General features: G+C 58.1%; 5 protein-coding genes across 5 annotated transcripts; 1 reads left to right on the forward strand and 4 right to left on the reverse strand.

The window, feature by feature from the left end:
* Window positions 1-659: 659 nt before the first annotated feature.
* Window positions 660-989, forward strand: LOC309450382 (uncharacterized protein; the record flags this gene model as incomplete). The annotated part of the gene is made up of 1 exon (XM_082073217.1): window positions 660-989. One exon carries the CDS (start codon window positions 660-662, stop codon window positions 987-989), a length of 330 nt encoding a protein of 109 aa, XP_081929343.1.
* A 2,145-nt stretch (window positions 990-3,134) lies between these two features.
* Window positions 3,135-3,843, reverse strand: LOC309450315 (uncharacterized protein; the record flags this gene model as incomplete). The annotated part of the gene is made up of 2 exons (XM_082073113.1): window positions 3,135-3,239; window positions 3,709-3,843. 2 exons carry the CDS (start codon window positions 3,841-3,843, stop codon window positions 3,135-3,137), a joined length of 240 nt encoding a protein of 79 aa, XP_081929239.1.
* A 4,477-nt stretch (window positions 3,844-8,320) lies between these two features.
* LOC309450307 (protein MRP-126-like) lies at window positions 8,321-10,162 on the reverse strand. The gene is made up of 3 exons (XM_082073105.1): window positions 10,004-10,162; window positions 9,269-9,427; window positions 8,321-8,652 (listed from the first exon to the last, which is right to left on the reverse strand). The coding sequence occupies exons 1-3, from the start codon at window positions 10,067-10,069 to the stop codon at window positions 8,467-8,469; spliced, it is 411 nt and encodes a 136-aa protein (XP_081929231.1). The 5' UTR covers window positions 10,070-10,162; the 3' UTR covers window positions 8,321-8,466.
* A 2,968-nt stretch (window positions 10,163-13,130) lies between these two features.
* Window positions 13,131-14,537, reverse strand: LOC309450316 (protein S100-A8-like; the record flags this gene model as incomplete). Its single annotated transcript, XM_082073114.1, has 3 exons — window positions 14,532-14,537; window positions 13,554-13,799; window positions 13,131-13,295 (listed from the first exon to the last, which is right to left on the reverse strand). The coding sequence occupies exons 2-3, from the start codon at window positions 13,755-13,757 to the stop codon at window positions 13,131-13,133; spliced, it is 369 nt and encodes a 122-aa protein (XP_081929240.1). The 5' UTR covers window positions 13,758-13,799; window positions 14,532-14,537.
* A 2,547-nt stretch (window positions 14,538-17,084) lies between these two features.
* LOC309450383 (protein S100-A12-like) lies at window positions 17,085-18,060 on the reverse strand (the record flags this gene model as incomplete). The annotated part of the gene is made up of 3 exons (XM_082073218.1): window positions 18,026-18,060; window positions 17,636-17,795; window positions 17,085-17,408 (listed from the first exon to the last, which is right to left on the reverse strand). Exons 2-3 carry the CDS (start codon window positions 17,789-17,791, stop codon window positions 17,085-17,087), a joined length of 480 nt encoding a protein of 159 aa, XP_081929344.1. The 5' UTR covers window positions 17,792-17,795; window positions 18,026-18,060.
* Between the last annotated feature and the right edge of the window lie 2,894 nt (window positions 18,061-20,954).

Raw genomic sequence — 20,954 nt, forward strand, 5'->3', positions numbered from 1 at the left:
GCACCCACAGGTGCTCCTATTAAGAGCAGGTGAGGCTGACAATTAGATATTAATGTGGCACAGGAAATAGATAAAAAAGGAATGATACCCATCACAAGTGAGTCAGGCCATCCATGTAAACAGAGGGTGGTTTGATAGGGATTGGGTATTAAATTAATAGATTGCTATGACAGAGAGCTGTGTCATTTCCGGGAAAGGGATCCAGGTCTCTATAAAACTGCTCCTCTCCCGGGGACCTTCATTCCCACTTCTCGCTTTCCTCTCGATCTCAGGTAAGTCTGGCAGCACAGGTGGATATTCATTCTGCAGGGACTCGGCAAGGGATGCGGAGCACGGGTTGAACGCAGCGGCTGCTGCTGGGGTGCAGGGGCGCTCAACGATACGTGCATGGAGGGGGGAGAGGACCCGTCTCACGGCCCTGCCGTGCCACGCTGCTGAACACAGCTGATTAAACCCTCCACTGGCCGACCAGGGGTGCTGTTCCAGACCCAGAGTCTTCCTGGGGACCTGCTGGGATCCTGTGCAGCAGTGCTGGGGGTGGGATTGCTGACGGGGGCACAGGAGCCACAGAATCGGGGCGCTGGGGCAATCGGGTTGATGGGACATGCAGTAGCCCCTGACAGCTCCTTTCTCCCCACAGGCCACCCCAACACTCGACGATGTGCTCCCGACAGGACAAGGACCAGTGCCACAGGCAGGAGCGCTACACCCCTCAGAGCAGCGGCGGCTGCCACAGCTCTGGTGGTGGTGGTGGCTGCCACAGCTCTGGTGGTGGAGGTGGCGGCTGTCACAGCTCCGGCGGTGGTGGCGGTGGTTGCCACAGCTCTGGTGGCGGTGGCGGCTGCCACAGCTCCGGCGGTGGTGGCTGCCACAGCTCCGGTGGCGGCTGCCACGGCTCCGGTGGAAGCTATGGGAAGCCCCAGATACCGTGCCAGCAGCAGCAGCAGCAGAAGCACATCCCGCAGGTGCCCTCGCAGAAGATGAAGTGATGGGGTGTCCCACACGTCCCAGCTCCGGCAGCAAAGGCCGCACATGGACCAGCTCCCTCTGGCCTCCCCAGAGCTGTACAAGTCCCGGGGCTGCCCAGCTGCAAACCCTCTCCCCTGCCCTCCAGGACCATCACTTGTGGGGATGGGAATCACTCGTGCTTCCCTGCTCCCTCTGCCTGATGCATCAGGCTGCGCTTTGGCCCCATGATGTACCTGTGAGACAATAAAGCACTAAGTTCCTGAGATCTCTTGTGTTGGCATTTCCTTAAACTCCTCATCCCTATTTTCCATGCATGCTACTGGGGCACAGACAGATTAACACACATGCTTATGCCATTTGTGCAGAGGTTTCTCTCTGAACCCTCTTGATGCCTTGGTCACTGGCCACAGTCAGTGTGGATCACAGAATCACAGATGGTTTGGGTTGAGGGGACCTTCAAAGCTCATCCAGTCCCCCCTGCCATGACAGGGACATCGTCACCAGCTCAGGTTGCTCAGAGCCCCGTCCAGCCTGGCCTGGGGTGTCTCCAGGGATGGCTCATCCACCACCTCTCTGGGAACCTGGGCCAGGCTCCCACCACCCTCAGGGCCAACAATTTCATTCTATCTAGCCTGAATCTCTGCTCCTTTAGTTTAAAACCATCATCCCTTGTTCTATCACAACAGGCCCTGCTAAAAAAGTCTGTCCCCATCTCTCTTATTGGCCCCTTTTAAGTACGGAAAGGCTGCAATAAGGTCTCCTCGGAACCCGATTTCCTCCACCAGCCGGGACCTACAGGTCTCAGGTGAGGGGAAAGAACATAAAGTCTTCCCATCCCATGTGTCCCGCCTGTGCCCTACGCCCAGGGCACGGTGCCAGTGTCCCCCATGCCCCCAGCGCTTTGCTTTTCTGCCCCAGCCCCGTGGGGCTTCCCCACCACTCTCTTTCCCCGCAGCTGGGTGATCTCCCCCAGGGAGGCTGCTGATAGCACCGTGGCTCACAACAGTCACACAGGCTTCGCGTTGGACGGGTTTTACAGTTTTTTATTGTATTACAGCCATTTCTGTAAGAAAGAGGAAAATAAGAATGAAAGAAAGAAAACAAGAAAGGCAGCTTGCTGCCCCGGCCGCTTGTGTTAGACCGAAACATCCTCATAGGTACTGAGGTGCATTTCTGGTCCCCTCAAACCCATGGGAATCTCACCATTGACTTCAAATGAGCTGGAAATGAACTCTCAACCACAGACCTTTCATTTTCCCTAAAGAATTGCCCCTCCTTATTCATTATTACCACACAGCATGAGTCAAGTAATTGCGTGGCTCATTCCAACCCTATTGACTAGTGATTTTTCACTTTCTATCCATTAAAAACGAAGGACCTCACAGGGGAAGGGGTTGATAGATCAGCCCTTGCTTTGCCATTGTGTTTACAAGAAGAAAACAACAAATCTGCCACCACCCCCCAGCCTTTAAATTGCATTTGCAAAGCACCCCAAAGAGACACCCATGGAGCATCAGGACAAAATGAGAGACCCGGGGTTACTTTTGCCTCATGGAGGTAATATGTGGAGCGGGACGTGGTCTTCGCATCTCAAGGACGAGCGTTGTCTGCGCTGGAGGGCAGAGGGAGCTGGAAGGGGCCGGAGGTGTCATCAGACTGTGCCACATGCTGCTGACACCTCTGTCCTTCGTCCCCAGGGAAATTCAGGGATCCTAGAGAAGGAAGAACATGGCAGGGGGAAGTTCACCCACTGCCCCAAAGCCCTGCTGGGGCCGGTGTCGCTCCCCATAGCTCCCGTCTCCCATCGCCCACCCTGGGCAGCACCTCTGCTTTGTGCCAAGGTTGCGCCCAGTTAGCACCAGGTGATTTTACTGGAGTTATTAGAGCTGATTAAACACTCCCTGGGTCCCCGCGGAGCTGGAGCTCAGCTCCTGGTTCCATCCCATCCTCCCCAGCGGGTTTGGCTCACTGGGACAACCGCGAAGGGTAAAGCAGACCTGGGGAGCCATGCACTGTCTTGGGGTGACACCGGTCCCGAGGGAGGATCTGTCCCTGCCCCATGAGGTGATGCAAACACCATCTGGGAGCTTCTCCTGCTCTGCTGTGCCCCCTGAGCCGTCCCCTACCTGCTCGTCCTGCACCCCGGGAGCAGCAGCTGTCACCCTTCAGTACACACAGTGCTTGGCAGAGCCCCTCTTCTTCTTGTTCATGGGCTCGGTGTCCGAATCCGGCAGGCTGGTGATGTATCGGTACTTGCTGGTGGGTGACCTCTGAGGGGACAGGAGCCATCAGACCCTCCGCAGTGCAAGGGGGTGAAGCAAGAGCTGGGTCCCCATATTGCGAGGGCAGTGTAACGGGAGGACAGCCACAGCGGGGGCAGAGGCGGCACAGTGCTCAGCACTAATGCTTCGTTGCATGGTATCACACTGGGATTTGTGCGGGGAGGAAAGGGCGGCGCGGCAGGACCCGGCACCTGTGGGGCCGAGCACACCTTCCTCAGCCTTCACCTCCTGCCCCTGCAGGAAAACGGGACCAGGAGGGTGCAGAGGAGCTTTGCTGCCCTGCAATGCAAACCCGAGGAAATTGCCTACAATGCTCAACCCCAGGAAAATCAAAGATTGGATAGACTCGACTCCAACTCTGGACGTGGGGTGGGTGTTGCAGGACCCCTCATCACCCCTAAATATTGTCCCATCACCTTTCCCACCCATCTTTGCATCCTTGAGCCCATTAAGTTACCTTGACAGGAGCAAACTCCTGCTGGATCAGCTTCTTGAACTCACTTCTACTGAACGATTCCGTTTTCTTCCCCTTCCTGGCGCTGCCCTGGTAACTCTCCATCATGTCCGTGATGGCTTTAATGAGCCTCGACATGTCTCTGGTTCTGGAGAGGACCAAAACCTGAGGACACAGCGAGGACACAGCGGTAGCTCTGCCCACAGAAACCCCCACATTCTCTTCCAGTAACCTGAAACATTTTCAGTCCATTTTCAGCCTAAATTTCTCCGCCAGGTGTAAAAATAAACCTCCTTTTGCTGGATGCTGGAACCCGGGCTGCCCCGCCACCCTGCCAGCTCTCAGGACTTTCACCTTACTTCACTTAATTTCTCCGTTTTCCCACTCCCTGGTTAAATTAGAAGGAAGGAGCTCCCTGTAGCCATCTCAGGCACTCGTGGCATTGAGTGAATCAGCTCTTGTGCCAAAGGGAAGCGCCGTGTCTGCAGAGCCGCTGTGCTCGGGCTGGGCTGAGTAGCCCGGCAGCTCGTCCAGCCCGAGCCTTGCTGGGGAGGACTCAGTGCAGAGCGGCCATGAAAACACAAAACCTCATTTCTAGTACAAAAATAAACGGTGGAGACTCACCCTCACCAACCAGCGGATGGGCGAAGATGGGACTGTTGGGACAGCTCTGTGTCGGCTCCTCGCAGGCTGCGAGGTGGGTGGAGGGTGAGGATCCCTCCGGTCAGTCCTGTTCTCTGGCTGCCTCTCTGCATTGCTGAGCTTCCCAAGGAGCCTCCCTCGCCACCCTCTGCCGGGAGGATGTTCGCCAGCGCACCTGGGAACGATGGATGTAGGTCAGCGGGTGTTGTTCGGGAACCCCAGCGCAGGGGTGTGCACAGGGGTTTACACAGGGGTGTGCACAGGGGGTTGCGCAGGGGTGTGCACAGGGGTTTGAACTGGAGACATCTCCTTTGATCAAACAAAAGTAAAAGCTAACCAGGGTTTCTCTTCATATATGAAAGTTTGCATTTAGCTTCCCCAAATAAAGGGTTTTTTCCTTTCCAATCAAGGCGATTGATGAGTTCATGGGGCTTTGCAATGCCAAACCCTAGAAAATGTCATAGGCAAAATATCTTCCTGCAGAAAAGGTGGTTTCCACCTTATTTCTGAGCCTGTCTCGTATCCCGTCTGACCTGCCGCTGATCGCAGGCTGCGTTTGTTCGCCCAGCTCCCACGGGGCAGCAGAGCTGCGGTTTCTCTGTGAGAAAGGAAGAGGAGAGAGCAGCCTGCTCCCAAAAGGGACAGCAGCGCAGGGTGCCCCGGCGGCGCCAGCCCCGGGTGGCCGTGGCCAACAGGTTTACGAGCTCCCTCCCGTGGGAAAGCCACCTACTATAAGTCTCGATGTGGCAGAGGCGGCCACCACCGCCCCCGGTGACACGGCCTCGGCCCCGGGCTGCGTCCCAGTCCCGATGGAGCGAACCGAGCGGTGCCCGGGGCACAGAGCAGGCACCGGGCTGCGGGGATGCCGGGCACGACACCTGGCTCCCGGCCCGTTCCCTGTGTGGCCTCAGAGAAGTCAATGACCCCAGGTTTGCTCACCGGGAAAGGGGGTGTAACAAGCCCTCCCTGCTAAGAAGGGTGTGCCAGCTTTCATTAAGGGCTCAGGCACCAGCCCAAGATTGCCAGATATGGTATGAAGCCCGATGAGATCATGCTCTACATCAATCTTCCCAGGCAGCGTTTGCAGGGCCGGGTTTGCGGTGGCGTGTTTGGAGAGGAGGGGTTGCTGGAGCCGACCTGCACTGCCCACGTAGTGCTGCTGACACCGCCAGGACGGCACAGGACACCTCCGCAATTAAGCGGGTTGTAAATGAGATACAAACCGTGGTCTGGAGCTAAATTTTACCCTGGCACAGTGAGGCGAGAGGCAGCAAGTCACTGCAGGTCCTCCGCAGCGAGGGCTGCCCAGCGCATGGCTGGTTCTGCTGCAAGCCAGATCAGCCCTGCAGCTGCTCTCATGCTCCCAGCTGCTTACAGCCCCAGGGGGCCTGGGAAGAGCATCGCCCTGACAGGGCGATTGTGCACGTCCAGGCGTGGGAAGGACCCCGGCGCCGGGGACGCTGGGGTGTAGCAGGCGTCGTGGTGCAGAAGCCACCACACCGGGCAGGAAGCACTTGTGGAGGGTGGGAGGGCAACGCATGGCAATGGCACCTGCGACGATGTACTCCTCCCTCCACCGCTGCCACCCAATTTGCACACATCCGTCCAGGGAACGAGGAGGAAAATTGCTCTGAATCACCCTGGGCCAGTCCCTTCCGCTGGCTCCATCTCCAAGCCGCTGCCACCACGGTGCCACCCTGTGGCAGCACGTCCCCTCCGCAGCAGCGTCGGGCTGGCTGTGCTGGGCTCTGCCCATGGGCCTCACCAGCACCCCAGGACCAACCAGTTCTACCCTGCTGCGGCTCATCCCCACTGGCATGTCTAGACTGATAACGACCACAACGCGCATGGTGCACCAAAGTCCCCAGCTGTCACAGCGCTGGACATTGTGCAACCGCTCTTGTGCCAGGCACCGAGCTGCACATGGGGGGTCTGCGGAGGGTGCAGGGGGCTGTGGCAGCTGGAGGGGACAAGAGCAGGTGCGGGTGATCTGTGATCAGGATGGGGACTGGGGCAGGGCAGGGAGCACAGCTCAGCCCCAGCTGAATCCCATCACCTCGTTACAGGGCGTTCATAAAGCCCAGCCCCAGAGGCTTCAGCCCCTTTTCTCCAACCTGGAGGTCTGGGAGGGGGTCAGAGGTGTGGGGAGATGGCAGAACCTTTCCAAGGCTGCTTTGGTGGGGCGGGACAGGGTGGCGGTCAAGGAAAGATACAGGCTGGGACCCTCTCAGGGCGTGAATGCAAAGCTCAGGGAGAGAATGTGGAGTACGACACCCCCGGGCAGGGAGGAGAGCGGAGGATTTAGCATTTGTCTGCATCCGCCGACTGCCTTGAGCTGCATCCTGGGGAACCGCGACGCTCCCGCCTTCTGCTGCCACTGGGAAACAGGTAAGAAAAGCTGCTGGGGCACCGCTGGGGAAGAACAGAGCCCTGATGAGCAAAACCGCACGGTGGTTTGAGCGGGGAGGTGTGAGAGAGGTGCCCGGGTGTTTGCAAATTGCTGCATGTTTCTCCTTAACATATAAATCTGGATAATCCTACTTATTGCAAAGAGCACGGGTGGTGTAGAAATCGGGGATGTGACAAATAGCGGGTCACAGGAGCGGGCTCTGGCTGTGATCAATGAGCTGTGTCCCCGGGTGTAACCCCTGGGGAGCAGGGCAGGACCGTGGGCTGGTCCAGGGCCGGTGGCCACCTCGACGGCCATGGTGGCAACGCCACCAGGTGGCAGCAGGAGCCTGTCACAGCCTGCCTCGTCCTGCCTTGGTTTGTGGGTGTCCCCAGCACCACATTTGTGTGCTTGGCCCCTGCACACAGAGGAATTCCTGTGCTGCACAGAGGAGAAGGGTTGATCACCCCTGGGAGGGTGCTGAGCTGCTGCAAACAGGCTTGTCCCAAAATGTGGGCATGTCCTTATGGGCCAGCACCGGGGACAGCTCAGGTCTTGGGTGTGATGAGCTGCTGCCCTGGCGGGGTGCTGGCAATGAACCAGCTCTACTGGGGCCGCCACCTTCTTCAGAGACCCTGAAGTGCTGCAGGATGGGGCGCATGGCCGGTGCCGGGGTGCAGGCTGGGTGGTGGGTGTCAGACCTGGTTCCAGAGAGGATCTGTCACCCTGCACAGGCTGAGGCAGGTCTGGGGGGTCTCTGGGTGCTGCAGCAGGTTTGTACCTCGTGAGCAGATGTTTGACCCTTGAGATGTCAAAACTGCCTCCAAAGGAAGCTGAAGCAACCTGGCCAGGAGCGGTGAAGCAAACTTGCGGCAGCCTTGTGTTACGGGGGCTTGCTTCAGCGCTGCTCTTTGGGGAAGCTCGTGGCAGGTTCCTTCACGGAGCAGGGTGATTTCAAACCTTTGACCCACCCTTAGGAAATCACGACTGTTCCTTTTTCCCCCTCTACAAGGCATTTGCAAACCAGTAGCAAGGCTGCAAGTATGCACGGGGGAGGCTGCTGCTCTGAAAAGCAGATGTTAATAATGGTGCAAATTCAGGATGCTCTGATTGTGGATCTGGGGTTCCTCTCGGTTCTTGGCCACATGGAACGCAGTGGACAGACCTCGCCACTGGCTGTAATGCTGAAACTAAATGCACCTACCCCCAGCCCATGCCACGGCCCTGCAGAGCAAGTGTGCCCTGAAAAGGGTGCTCGCTGCCCCCATCCTACTGTCCTGCTCTCGCCCACCACTGCCCCTCAGTCCCGGAGACATGCAGAGCATTTCCAGGCAAAAACGGGCACTCTTTTTGGTAGTTGGCACTGCAAAGATCTGTCAAATCGCACCACATTCCCTGACGGATGGAGCACTTTGTCACGTAAGCATTGTTGTGAACACCCGCTGAATTACACCCCCTGCCCTCCCCAGGCACCCCGCTCCCCCGGGAGCCTGCAGCCTGTCTCACGCTGGACTGGCCTGGGCTGGTTTAAAGAGGAAGGAGCAGGGCTGTTACCTCCGGAAAAACCCACTCAGGCACACAGAAGAGCTTTGACAGCCTCAGGGGAAACTTTATTTGGCAGCAAAACCATCAGAGCTGAAGGAAGGAGGGAGGCAGGCAGGGGGGAACGGAGAGGGGAGAGGCAGGGGCTGCAGATGCTGCCTGGGGGCTCCGGCGGGACCGCAGCCGGCTCAGTGCTGGTGCTGCTGTTTGAGCTGCTGCTGCTGCTGCTGGCCCTCGACGTCGTGGAGGTGCTCGTGGGTGGCGATGGTCACGCGGGTGATCAGCAGCATCACCTCGCAGAAGCTGATCTGCGCATCCCTGTTGATATCAAGGTCCTTCATGATCTCGTCAATGGTGGCCTTGCTCTTCACATGCTGCAAAGGAAGGGACAGGGTGAGGGCAAGTCCTGTCACCCACAGCTCAAGCCTCCACCCAGCCTTGCTGGGACCTTCGCAGGTGACAGGACCCGGGAACTGTGCGTGGCTCCGTCCTTGTGCCGTCATCACCCATTGCTTTGGGTAGAGAAAAGATTCACCTGCGGTGATAAAGCATTTGGGGCACAGCAGGCTGGCATCGACAGGGGACACGGTGCAACGTGGAGACCAGCGAAGGCAACAGTGCTGGATTTAAAACACTTCACCTTCTGCTTTGGTAAAGCCAGTTATAAAAAATGGGCTTTTCAGCTGATATTTCTGACATCGTTGCTCTTAGATGGCAAAGGAGCTCCTGGGCAATATGATCCTGCTTTTTGCAGAGAAGGTCATGAGGGTAAATCTCTAGCTGCAGGTTCACCCAGACCCAAGGGGGTTTCCTTCATCTGTCACTATGGAATATGTTTGAAAATGGGCAGTTGGACAGGGAGGGACTGGGCAGGTGGTGTTGGGGCAGGAAAGAAGAGCGGGAAGGGGCTGAATCCGGTCCCTGGGGTGTCTGGGCAAAGGGGTCCAGCCCGGCTCCCTCCCCACGTGAGTCACGAGAATCTCCGCTCACCTTCAGGTAGTTCGCAAGCTGCTTCTCAATCAGGAGCTTCAGCTCCTTCTTGGTCAGGGTGTCTCTGTCCCCCTCCCGCCTCGAGTACTGGTGGAAGACGTCAATGATGACATCCATGGACTTCTCCAGCTCGGAGAGAGGTTCCTGGGTCTGGGAGCTCTGGAAGAGAATTTGTTACACTGAATAACCCCAGGAACCACAGTAGGTGGGGAAGTCTGATGTAAACAGCAGAGCTCTGGTACAGCCACCTGTTTCACACCACATCGGGGTGCAGCCTGGCTTTTTTCAGTTATGCTTGTTTAGAGGATAAATTTGACCTGTTTGTGCTGAGTTTGCTGTTATCTACAAGCCAAAGGGCTCTGAGGGGGGTTGCAGCCTTCGCCTGCTTCTGCTCTGGGCTGCACAGCTATGGGTAATACCCAAAAGGTGATATTTCTCCCCTGAAGAATGTGCCTTCTGCAAGGCCGGCTCTGAGGAGCAAGGCTCCCAAAACAGCTCTTGGCACTGCGAAAGCCGCTGCAGAGATGCAGGCGCTGAGGATGAGACCCGAGTCCAGGAGCCGCTTTGGCCGGGCTGTCGGGGGGAGGAGACCGCGCTCCGTCTGGGTTGTGCTCGCTCGTTCTCTGCCGGCATCTCACAGAGGAGAGGAGAAGCTCCCCAAGGTCCTCTGTGTCTCCAATGGCCCAACCAGCACCTGGAGAAAGAACAGAGACCGTAAATGCCCATGTCACTTGCCTTGCTCATCGTGGCGAGGCAGCGCGATCCACTCAGGCTGGGATGGGGCTGGTCCAAGCGCGGCATCTCTTATAGCCCGTCCGCCCGCGTCACTCTGCCTGTTGTGAAATGCCCCTGTTCTGTCCCATTCCAGTGCATCTTTGTGACATGTTTGTGCATTGCTTAAAGTTTCAGGGAAGTTCCTTAAAAGGGATTTCTGTGGCTCTTCCCGCAAGCTCGGTGTGTCACACACGCTGGCTGGGTGGCAGGGAGGTGGCCAGGACGTGGATGTGGCCTTGCAGCTGCGTCCCCTCCACCTGGCTATGGGGGTGCATTTATCTGTTGGTTCTCAAGAGAAGCTGTTCCTCTCAGTTTCTTCAGTTTCACCTGCTTTATTCCCCTCTATAGGGGTGTCTTTTTGTGCCACGAGGCAGAGGGGACCCACAGCATCGTGTGTACACCTCCCCAGTGAGCCAGCCGTGCCTGGGCCCACAGCATCCCCATCCTCGCGGGCCTGCTGGACGCAAGCACCGTGCGGCCCTGTGCACCCAGGAGTGTCCCACTGTCCCCCTGTTCTACACTGAGAGCATGGACAGGGCTGCCTGTGTGATATGGGGACCGAGCCGGTGCTCAGGGTAGTGCCACGGTGCTGGGGACCATCCCTGCCTGCAGCAGGCAGCTCCTCATGAGAGGACAGCGGCATGGGGGCTCTCTGCCTGTCGGGACTCCTCAGGTTAGCGACAGCCCGTGCCAAGGGTGGTGTTTGCCTGTCTGAGGTGTGGCTGAAAAGTGTATTTGTGCTCTTTTAGGACTCTGTCCTCACTTTGCGGCTTTTTTTTAATCTTCTTTCTCCATGTCTCAGAACAAGCGCAGGCACTTCGGCTCAGAGCAGCCGGGATTAGGAGCAAAACAAGATTTTCCAGTGCTTCTTCATTAAAACGTTCTTCCTGCTGACTCAGCTGAGTTGTTCAGGGGTTTAACCTGCCAAATCTGATGTTAATCTCAGACACAAAGTAGAGGCCAAGGTGGGGTCAGGCACAGGCGAGCTGCGGGTGGTCTGACAGGGCAGCACCGTGCAGGGAGCTGCTGCGGGACACGGTGGCCACCTGGTCCATGCACGGTGGCCACCTGGCCCACACCCGGACCCCATCCCTCACTCACTGGAGTGCACTGCATTTCACAACTGGAGTGCTCTGATGCATGAAACAGCTGAAGAAGGGCCAGGTCATTTCACAACAGTGGCAGAGACCATCCGCTCAGTTGCAGAATTTTGTAGCAATTTCAGGAAACCATACTTTTGGTCATTTTATCATCTCGGAGGTGGGGAAGAGCAAGGAGGGGTTACAGGGCGTGGGGTGGGCCAGGGATTTCCAAGGCTCTCAGATGTGCCCACCAGGCAGCAGCGATGAGACCCCAGGTACGTGGTCTTTAAATGCCAGTGCAGTCCCTAAGGTGGCCAGGGAGCCTGGGTGCCACTGAGGTCACATGAACATACAGTCACAGATGGTTTGGGCTGGAGGGGCCTCCCCAGTCCCCCTGCCATGACAGGGACGTCTTCACAGCTCAGGGTGCTCAGAGCCCCGTCCAGCCTGGCCTGGCATGTCTCAGGGATGGTTCATCCACTCCTCTCTGGGTACCTGGGCCAGGCTCTCACCACCCTCGGGGCAACAATTCCTTCCTCATGTCTGGCCTGAATCTCTGCTCCTTTGGTTTAAACCATCATGCCATGTCCTATCGCAACAGGACCTGCTCAAAAGTCTGTCCCTGTCTTTCTTATAGACCTTGTTTGAGTACTGAAAGGCTGCAAGATGTGCTAGCACAGCTTTCTGCCTGCAGGATCTGCAGGGGTGTCTTCCTGCCAAGCCACACCAACGTAGCTGCAGCAAGTGACAACCCTGTCACCAGGGTTGAGCAAGGAAGGAGTGGGAAGCAACCCGGTAGCCATGGCAAGGGGAAGATCTGGTTGGCTTTGGCTGCGGCTGGTCGTGCCCCGAGGGCCCGAGCCCGGGCGGGACGCCCCGCGCTTGGCAGGGTTGCAAAACTCTTTCAAAACACACGTTTACGGGCAAGGGAGTGGCTGAGGCGGGAAGAGGGCACGGTGGGGTCTGTCCCTGGGGTTCACAGGACCATTGTGATTGAAGAGACCCCCAGATCATGGAGTCCAACCATTGGCCTGGCTCTGGGGCAGCAATGCCCAAGCCTTCAGTGAGGAAAAGGGCTGAATCACAGCGTATGGTCACCCAGACGCTGGTTTGTTGGTGCCACAAGGCATCTCCCAGGTGGCTCAGCGGGGACAAGACCCTCGTACCCCCTTGTACCCCGCTGGAGCCCATCAGGGCTTTGGTGAGTGTTCTACTGGTGGAAAACTTCAAGATGGAAACCATTTGGTCTTGGCTGGGTGGGAGGGAGCACTCTGGGTGAGTTGGCTGTACAGGAAACCTCTGAATTCGGAGTTTCATTGTGGTTTAGGGAGAAAACTTTAAATCTCAGAATTTCCCAGACTGGAAGCTGTATATGCAGATAGTGAGTTCTCTGTGTATTTTCCCCCCGTAAGAGCCCCCTGGCTTGTTCCTTGGTAAGGGCTGTGCTGTGCACCGCTGTGGTCAGGGGTATTAGTGCGTTTCCACTGCTCACAGGTAATTCTGCATCCAGAGGATGCACCTGAGGTGGCTGATGGGAAGAAGGATGAAGACGGGCAGAAGAGGAGGCGCCTCCCATTTGGGCAGAAAAATTCCTCTGCCTGGAGGAAAAACCTCTAATAATGGTTAAAATCCAGCAGAGCTCAGGAAGCGTCTCGCACTGGTCTTGTGGGCACTAATACCCTCCTACCCTCAGCCCAGCCCTCCTGGCTTAGACCAGACACTGAGCAGAACAGCTCTTGCCCACCCACCCCGTGACTGTAAGGTTCCTCGTGGATTTTGGGGTGCCCCCTTTAGCCAAGCTGTTGTCCCTCGGCTCTGGCAGGACCGCGCATTTGTTGCAGCCGGTGCCTGCCCACCCCTTCTGCAAGAGACGGATGCAAAGCGCGTGTTGAGACAAGGACTCTGAACTCCAGGTGGTGTTTATTGTCTCACGAGCATGAACGACCTGAGCAGACAGCGGCCGGAGCCGAATTCCGCTCCGAGTCTCCCACGAGGGGCGCGGAGCCTCAGTCGCGGTCCGGCCCGCAGGGGTCGTGCCCGTGGCTGAGCCGATGGGCGTCGTCAGTCAGCTTGGCCAGCACGATGGCGAACTCCTCGAAGGTCAGCTGCCTGTCCTTATTCAGGTCTGTCTCTTTGAAGAGATCCCTCAGGTAGTTTGCACGGTCCCTGCCCTGCAGTGGGGGGACCGGAGATGCGTCAGAGCGCCCCCTCCCTGGGCCGCACACCCACCGGTGGAACCGAGCCGGCTTTATCCCTGCGCGCCCTGGGGAGAGTTTGGAAGGCGCAGGATCATCGTGACTCTTCTACCGGGCAGTTATCCCCTAGTTAAAACCCCGGGTGGACGGGCTCTTATCCCAACGGTTCCTCCCGCTCCCCTGGGGCGCCCCGGAGGGATCCCCGTCCCCGTCCCGCCCGGGGGCGGCACTCACGCAGTTCTGCAGGAAGTGCTGGGCCTGCTCGTGCAGCAGCACGTTGAAGTCGCCGAAGCTGAGGAGGTCGAGGTTCCCGCTCCGGGCGCTGTAGCGGTGGTAGACGTCCACAACGGCGCCCAGCGCCGCCTCCAGGGAGCAGTTCCCCGGGAACTCGGGGTTGCCCGGGCACTGCCCGGCCTCGGGCAGGGCGGCTGCGGACATGGCCGAGCTCTGGATGGACCTGCAGAGACTCTGTGGAGAGACCTGGAGGCCATGAAGAGCATCAGAAATCAAGCGGCTCCTTGCCGTGCTCCGGTCCCGCTGTGCCAAGGAGGGTTGTGCCGCACGTCCCGCCAGATCTGCACCGGCACCCGCGTCTCGCCGGGCTGGGCAGCAAACAGCACCCAGCAAACCCAGAGAGCGCCGGCGGCTCCTCAGCATTGAGCAGGGAAGAGATATTTTTAGGGATATTGCTGCTTTACAGCATCACCCTCTAATTTTAGCTTCACCTAATCAGCAGCTTGTTCTTAATGACCTGGAGGCATTTGTGGGCGGGTTAGACAGACCTGTCAGGCTGCAGCCGGGTACCCGCACCGCGCCGCTGGCAGCAGGATGAGTGCAAGGCAGGGAGCACAGCTCAGGTACGGGGTTTGTAGCAGCTTCTGCCTCACCCTCGTCTTCCTCTCTCTATGAATCTCTCTTGACTCTCTGGGCTCCAAACCCTTTTCCCGCAGTCACTGAGCACAGGAACCCCGCTTTCCACTGGACACCGTGCAGGGACACCCCGAAGGGCGCTCTCCTTTCCAGCAGAAACAATTGCACCTCTGCTAAAGATGGCACAGAAACGCCACTAATTCATGCTTGTTTTGGTGTAGCCAAAACCAGCCTCCTACCCGGCCCCGTGTAGAAAGCATCAATGAAACGGGCATCGCACTGATAGCAATATCGCTTCTGCCGCATCTTATTTCCTGCGAGAACCACTGCAGGGTTACTTACCCTTGTGTCCAAGAGGGTTTGCAGAGGATGGATCTGTTGTGCTGACCCAAAAGCCTGGAAAGCCCTTTTATAGAAGTCTGAGGTCTCTTTCATCAGACGCAGTGACACACCTGCAAGCATCAGCGTGAGTTGGCCTTTCCCGTACCTGGAAATTGCGAGTGACACTCTGAGCCCCTCCCTGCCCCGTGTTTCTCCACACGGTTCCTGGATGCGCCCACCGGGCTCTGGAGACGCTGCCCCTCCCCCCCGACGGGGCCAAGCTGCTCGTGTGCCGGGTGACACATGGGACAGCGCCGGCTGTGCCATTGCACCCCATGTGAGCGCCGGCTGTGCCGTCGCCCCCCGACGCGAGCGCCGGCTGTGCCATCGCCCCCCGACGCGAGCGCCGGCTGTGCCATCGCCCCCCGACGCGAGCGCCGGCTGTGCCATCGCCCCCCGACGCGAGCGCCGGCTGTGCCATCGCCCCCCGACATGAGCGCGAATGGCAAATCCACCTTGGTCAAACCTGCCACGTGGTCCCCGTTCTCTACAACAGTAGCCGGTTGAACACAGGCAGAGGTGAAGGCTGCATCTGCCTTTCAATTAATTGTTTTCCAGGCTATTTCCCATTACTTTCTATATTCATGTCCCTTGTTCCAGACCTTTCCTCTGGCTCCATAGACTTTGTGGAGGAAACTGGACATAAAACAAGAAGAAAAATGACATCAGGGTCTTTAACGTCTGGACCATTAACTAGTTTGTGTTTTGCAACAGTCACCACCGTGCCACCCACCTTGCGCTGGCAGGACAGGTATTGGAAGAATGGACTATAAAAAGATGTAAAACGAAGATGACAGATTTCGGGAAGAGGGCAGGAACACAAGAACACAATGGTAACCACCCTGTTGGAGGATGCTTCTCGTGTGCGCTGCGGGCAGTGTCGGGAACTGTTGCGTGAGTTTTGTTCTCCCTGTAGTAATTATTTTGTTTGCCTGCTCTGCTCGTCAGGGACCGCCGACAATCTGCCCCCACCCCCGCTCCACAGCGGGGCCAAAGGCTGCGGGGGGGGCAGCTTCTGCTGCCCAAATGGCACCTGGGTGGCAAGGGAGTGACCAACGTCCGCCTCCGGGGGACAAGGGTGGTCCCCACGGGAAAACTGTGGAGCCAAAGAGCAATCACGTGTGTCACTGAGTGCGGGTGACCGCGCCGGAGCCCCGCGCTTCCTCCATGGCTCAGCTTCCCTCCTGGTTTCGTTGATGTTGGAGATGATGGAGCCTCCTGAGCCTAAGGGTTTCCCACTCAGCACAGTCACTGGCAGACAATAGAAGTCCTGTTCCGCTCAGGAACCCGGAGTGGCTCAGACAGGTGCTGTGACGGGGGCTGCTGCCCTACCCTAAACAAAACATCCGCGTTCACTGTGCGGAGCTGGCATCAGCGCCGGGGAGCCCCTCGGCTCGTCCTTTGCCCCACTGTTGTGCTGGGGCTTGCCAGGTTAGTGCTGGTTGCTTTGTGGGTTGCAAAATGATTGCATGCGCCCCGGGACACGGCACCCCCGGGACACCGCACCCCCGGGACGCCGTATCCCCGGCACCGCAGCGGGGTCCCGGCAGCCCCCTGTGCTCTGCCCGCGGCACGTCCTGGAGCTGCTGTGAGAAGGGGCCGGGAGAACCGGGGCTGAGGACGCGGTCATCGCTGCTTCTGCCCAGACCCCCCCATTCACAGAACAGTTTGGGCTGGAGGGACCTCCCGAGCCCTCCAGTGCCCCCCCTGCCATGACAGGGACATCGTCACCTGCTCAGGTTGCTCAGAGCCCCGTCCAGCCTGGCCTGGGATGTCTCAGGGATGGTTCAGCCACCTCCTCTCTGGGCAACCTGGGCCAGGCTCTCCCCACCCTCAGGGACGACAATTGCATTATATCCAGCCTGAATCTCTGCTCTTTTAGTTTAAAACCATCACACCTTGTCCTATAGCAACAGGCCCTGCTAAAAATCTGTCACCGCTGTTCTTATCAGCCCCTTTTAAGTCCAGAAAGGCCGCACTAAGGTCTCCTGGAGCTTCTCTTCTCCAGCTGAACGCCCCAGCTCTCTCGGCCTGTCCCCAGCAGAGCTGGTCCAGCCTCGGTCGCTCCTGGGGCTCCTCCGCCGCTCTCCAGCGGGTCCGTGTGTGTCTGTGCTGGGACCCAGCGCTGGACAGGAAGGCAGCGGGGAGGGTCACAGGGTCTCAGGTGTTTCGGGATGCGGAGCCCGCGCAGCCCGTGCTGCTCGGCTGGGACACGGCAGAGCTGTTGTCCTGCTCTGTCCCCGCAGGGTCCCCCCCGGGCCGCCTTCCCCTTCCCGTGCTCTGGTTCGCTCTGCGTTTAACCCCCACAGCCAGTGGGTGCCTATTGCATCCTCCTGCAGACAACAGGACACAACGTGGGTGCATTTGGTGCTTGAAGAGACTTTATTTCAATGCCACAGACAGAAGCTGATGACAAAGCTTTGGTTACAGTTTGGCTGTGCTTGTGGACAAGTGGAAGAGACGATGCTGCTGGGAGAGCACAGTCCCGAGGGTGCAACCACCCTGGCAATCGCTTCACTTGCGGGGGCTGTGGCCGCAGCCACGGTCCTGGTCACGGTTGGGACCATGGCCATGGTCATGGATAGGACCATGGCTGTGGCCATGGCCGTGGTCATGGTCATGGCCGTGATCATGGCCATGGCCGTGGTCATGGTCGTGGCCTTGACCAGCCTCTGGTTGCTGTTTATTCCTCTTGTGACACTCATGGAACCTCTCGTGGGCATCGATGACCACGCCGCTCAGGGTGGTCAGGAACTCGGTGAACCTCAGGCGGCCGTCGCGGTTCTTGTCCGCTCTGGAGAAGAGCTGGTTTATGTACTTATCCACGGACAGGCCGGGCTGCGGCAGGACAGAGCGACAAGAGTCAGCGTGAAGCACAGCGGGCCCGGGGTCACCCACCAGCCCACGGCACGAGACAAACCCAGCCAGGATCGCGTGGCTTCAGGAGAACCCGAAAACACCCTTCCTCCCCTCTGGGACCCCCCAGCCGCCCCCAGGCCCCAAGGGGCCGCGGCTCCTGCGAGCCCTGACCCGGATCAGCAGAGCGGAGTGCGCTCGGCTCTCACCGCCGTGTTCCTGTGCAGGAAGGGCTCGGCGTTCTCCTTCAGCAGCTGCGAGAACTCGGTCTTGTTCAGGTAGTCGTCTATGGGGGGGCACTTCACGGCGTACTGGTGGTAGATGTTGACGATGCACTCCAAGGCGAGCTCCAGGTCGGTTTTCATCTTGCTGGAAAGAGACAGGCAGAAACACGTTAAACCCTATGGGAGGATGAGGAGGACTCCGCGCTCCGCCAGGGCCCCGCTGGCTCTGCCGCCCGCACGGGGCGACCGGTGCCGGTGGCGTTTCCACTTCCCATGCCAACCGAAGCCACCACCTGGCAGGGTGTACGTACCAGCGGTGCCGGGGCCGGCAGGGTGTACGTACCAGCGGTGCCGGGGCTGGCAGGGTGTACGTACCAGCGGTGCTGGGGCTGGCGGCTGCGCGGCAGACACACGGGAGCGCTGCTGTGTGTTGGAGGCAAGGTCTGCTTTTTATACTCTTCCTGAGCTACAATTTGTGACACCCTCAAATTTATTTTGGGGTGATAACCCCGGAATTGTGCAAGGCTGCACAGCACACCCAGGCAGCGATTTATTGCCTGGAACCGGCTGCTCTGACTGCTAACAAGGGAGGGACACACCAAACTTGTTATGGCAAAACAAGGAAACGCCACGAGGCATTCCCAGAAGAGCCGGGATGCTGTGGGGTGAAAGCCCTGAGCGCAGGGCTTAGTGTGGAATTCAGAATCACAGCGTCATTTTGGTTGGAAAAGCCAAGATCAAGCCACATCGTTAACCCCCCCAGCACTGAGCGTGTCCTGAGAACCTCATCTGTGCGGCCCCCGGGACGGCGACGCCGGCGCTGCCCTGAGCAGCCCGTCCCGGCGCCCCCGGCCCTTTGGGGAGAAATTGTCCCCAACAGCCGGTCTGAACCCCCGGTGCTGCTCGAGGCCGCTGTTCAGGGTCTTCGCAGAGACGACGGCGGAGGAACGTTTCTGGTTCACCGAAGGGTGCGGCGTGAGGGTCTCTGGTGGGGTGACGCTGGTTTTGTGTTCACTGCTCCCGCACCTGCCCTGGTGCTGTGGGATTTGGCTGGTGATGCAACACGGGCGCTGGGGCGACCGGCGCGTCCCACCCTGTCAGCTCTACAGGACCACGCGCAGCACCCTCATCCCTCCCTCCCGAACCATCTAACAGGAAAGGGCGTTGGGAACCCGGGACCGCGCCCGCTCCGAGGAGGCGGCGCTTCCCGGCACCCGCGGTTGCTGCCCGGCAATAACCGGCGGTGTTGGCAACGGCTGCCGCCCCAGCACCAGGGACCGGGGGACCCGCGGGGGCTGCCGAGCCCCCAGCCCGCACCCCAAACAGCCCGTGGGGTGTGGAGCTGGGAGGGACAGGGGAGCTGAAACGTCCCCCGGCGCACGAGGAACTTGTGCTGGGGAAACAACCCTGGGTTAAACCCTGGATTAAACCCTGGATTAAACCTGGGTTAAACCCGGATTAAACCTGGGTTAAACCTGGATTAAACCGTGCATAAAACCCTGGGTTAAACCATGCATAAAACCCTGGGTTAAACCCTGGATTAAACCTGCATTAAACCCTGGATTAAACCTGCATTAAACCCTGGATTAAACCCGGGTTAAACCCTGGATTGCCAAAGCAGGAACCAAGGGGCCAGTGGTGCGGAGGGGCTGGGACAGCGGGAGCCGGGGTGGGACACGTGGAAGCCGGGAAGGGTTTGGGTCATTGTTCGCTTTGGGTGCTTTTGCTTTGGGGTTGTTGTTGTTGGTTGGTTTTTTGCCTTTTATTTTTTTCTTCTTAGGTGTTTTTGTTTGTTTGCTTGCTTTGGGGTTTTTTATTTGTAATATTTTTGTTCGCTTTGGGGGTTTTTTCCCTGCTTTTTGGGGGTTTTTTTCTTTGCTTTTCGTTGGGTTTTTTTGGGGTTTTTGGTTTTACATTTTTTTTTGTGGCTCCACTCTTTTGCGTTTATTGGTTGTTGCATCTTTATCAGTTTATTTGTTTTCAGTTTTTGGATTTTCTGCTTTTTGGGGTTTATTTGCCTTTTTTTATTCTTTCCTGCCTTTTTTTTTCCTTTAGTTGCCTTTTTTTCGCTTTTTTCCCGTTTTCCGGAGGACACCGCGTGCTCGTGTCCCTTTCTCCCGCCCCGTTACGTGTTGTCATTTGCGCCAGTTCGGGGGTTGTTTTCTGGGAGCGAACCCCCGGTTACTCCACGGTTGCACTGGGAGGGCGGGGCTCAGCGCAGCCGGGACTCGAACCCCAATCCCGGGGTCGATGACTCATTCACTGTCTACGCGCGGGCACCTGCGACCCTCATCACTGGATGAGTCACCGGCCCGTACACCGGGGTCCCGGGTTCGAGTCCCGGCTGCGCTGGGCCCCGCCCTCCCAGTCCCCGCAGCCGCGCGGGGCCGTGGCGGGAGCGCAGGAGCGGGACCGAGCTGCGGGACCGAGCTGCGGCACCTGCTGCCCCCTGCAGGCCGGCTCGCTCCCCAAAACAACCTCCCGAACTGGCGCAAGCGGCAACGCGTGAGGGGGTGGGAAAAGGGGCACGGGCACGCGGTGTCCCCCGAAAAACGGGAAAAGACAAAACAGAACTGAAGTAACAAAAACAGCAACCAAAATCCAGAAATAGGGCGCAAAGATAAGGAAAAAAAAGGGACAAAAAAAAAAACACACACCCACGAAAGGAAAAAAAACCCCAAAGACCAAAGCAAAAAAAAACCTTAAAGGAGAAAAAGACCAAAAAAAAAGAGGAAAAAAAAACAGCAAAGCAAAATAAAACAAACAAACAAAAAAGCAAACAAAAATGGGAAGGGAAAAAAACACAGGCGGCTGTTCCCGGCTCGTGGCACCTCCCCGTCTCTCCTCCTCCCATTCGGGCTGTTCTCGCCCCTCCCACCGCGGCCGCACAAAATGGCCGACCCGGAAGAGACGGCGGGAGGCAGTGGCGGAAGGATATCGGTGTCAGACAACAAAGAGTCCGCCTCTGCCGGCGGATTTCGGCAATTTCTCCTCCTTTTTCCCGGTCCCCTCCCCGCTCCGGAGCCTGGAGGCGCACGGAGAGCAATGGGGGAACCCCAGAAGGGGAGCATTTTCTCTAGCGGAGGGATAGCGGGGAGACGCGCAGGAAGCGTTAGCGCGGATGGCGGTGATGCGCCCCTGCAGTTAGTTCCGGCAGAGGCGTTTGGGCGCCAAGTACAAAATGGCGGCGCCGCCCTAAGGTAACGGGGCTCTGGGCCTCGTAAAGCCCTTCGGTATGTTTGTGTCTATAAAGAAAATATATATATATATGTGTGTGTATGTCAGTAAAGCTTGTGAGCCTCTG

Source organism: Streptopelia decaocto (genome assembly GCF_964273445.1).
Source record: "Streptopelia decaocto genome assembly, chromosome: 26".
In the NCBI taxonomy this organism is placed as follows: domain Eukaryota; kingdom Metazoa; phylum Chordata; class Aves; order Columbiformes; family Columbidae; genus Streptopelia; species Streptopelia decaocto.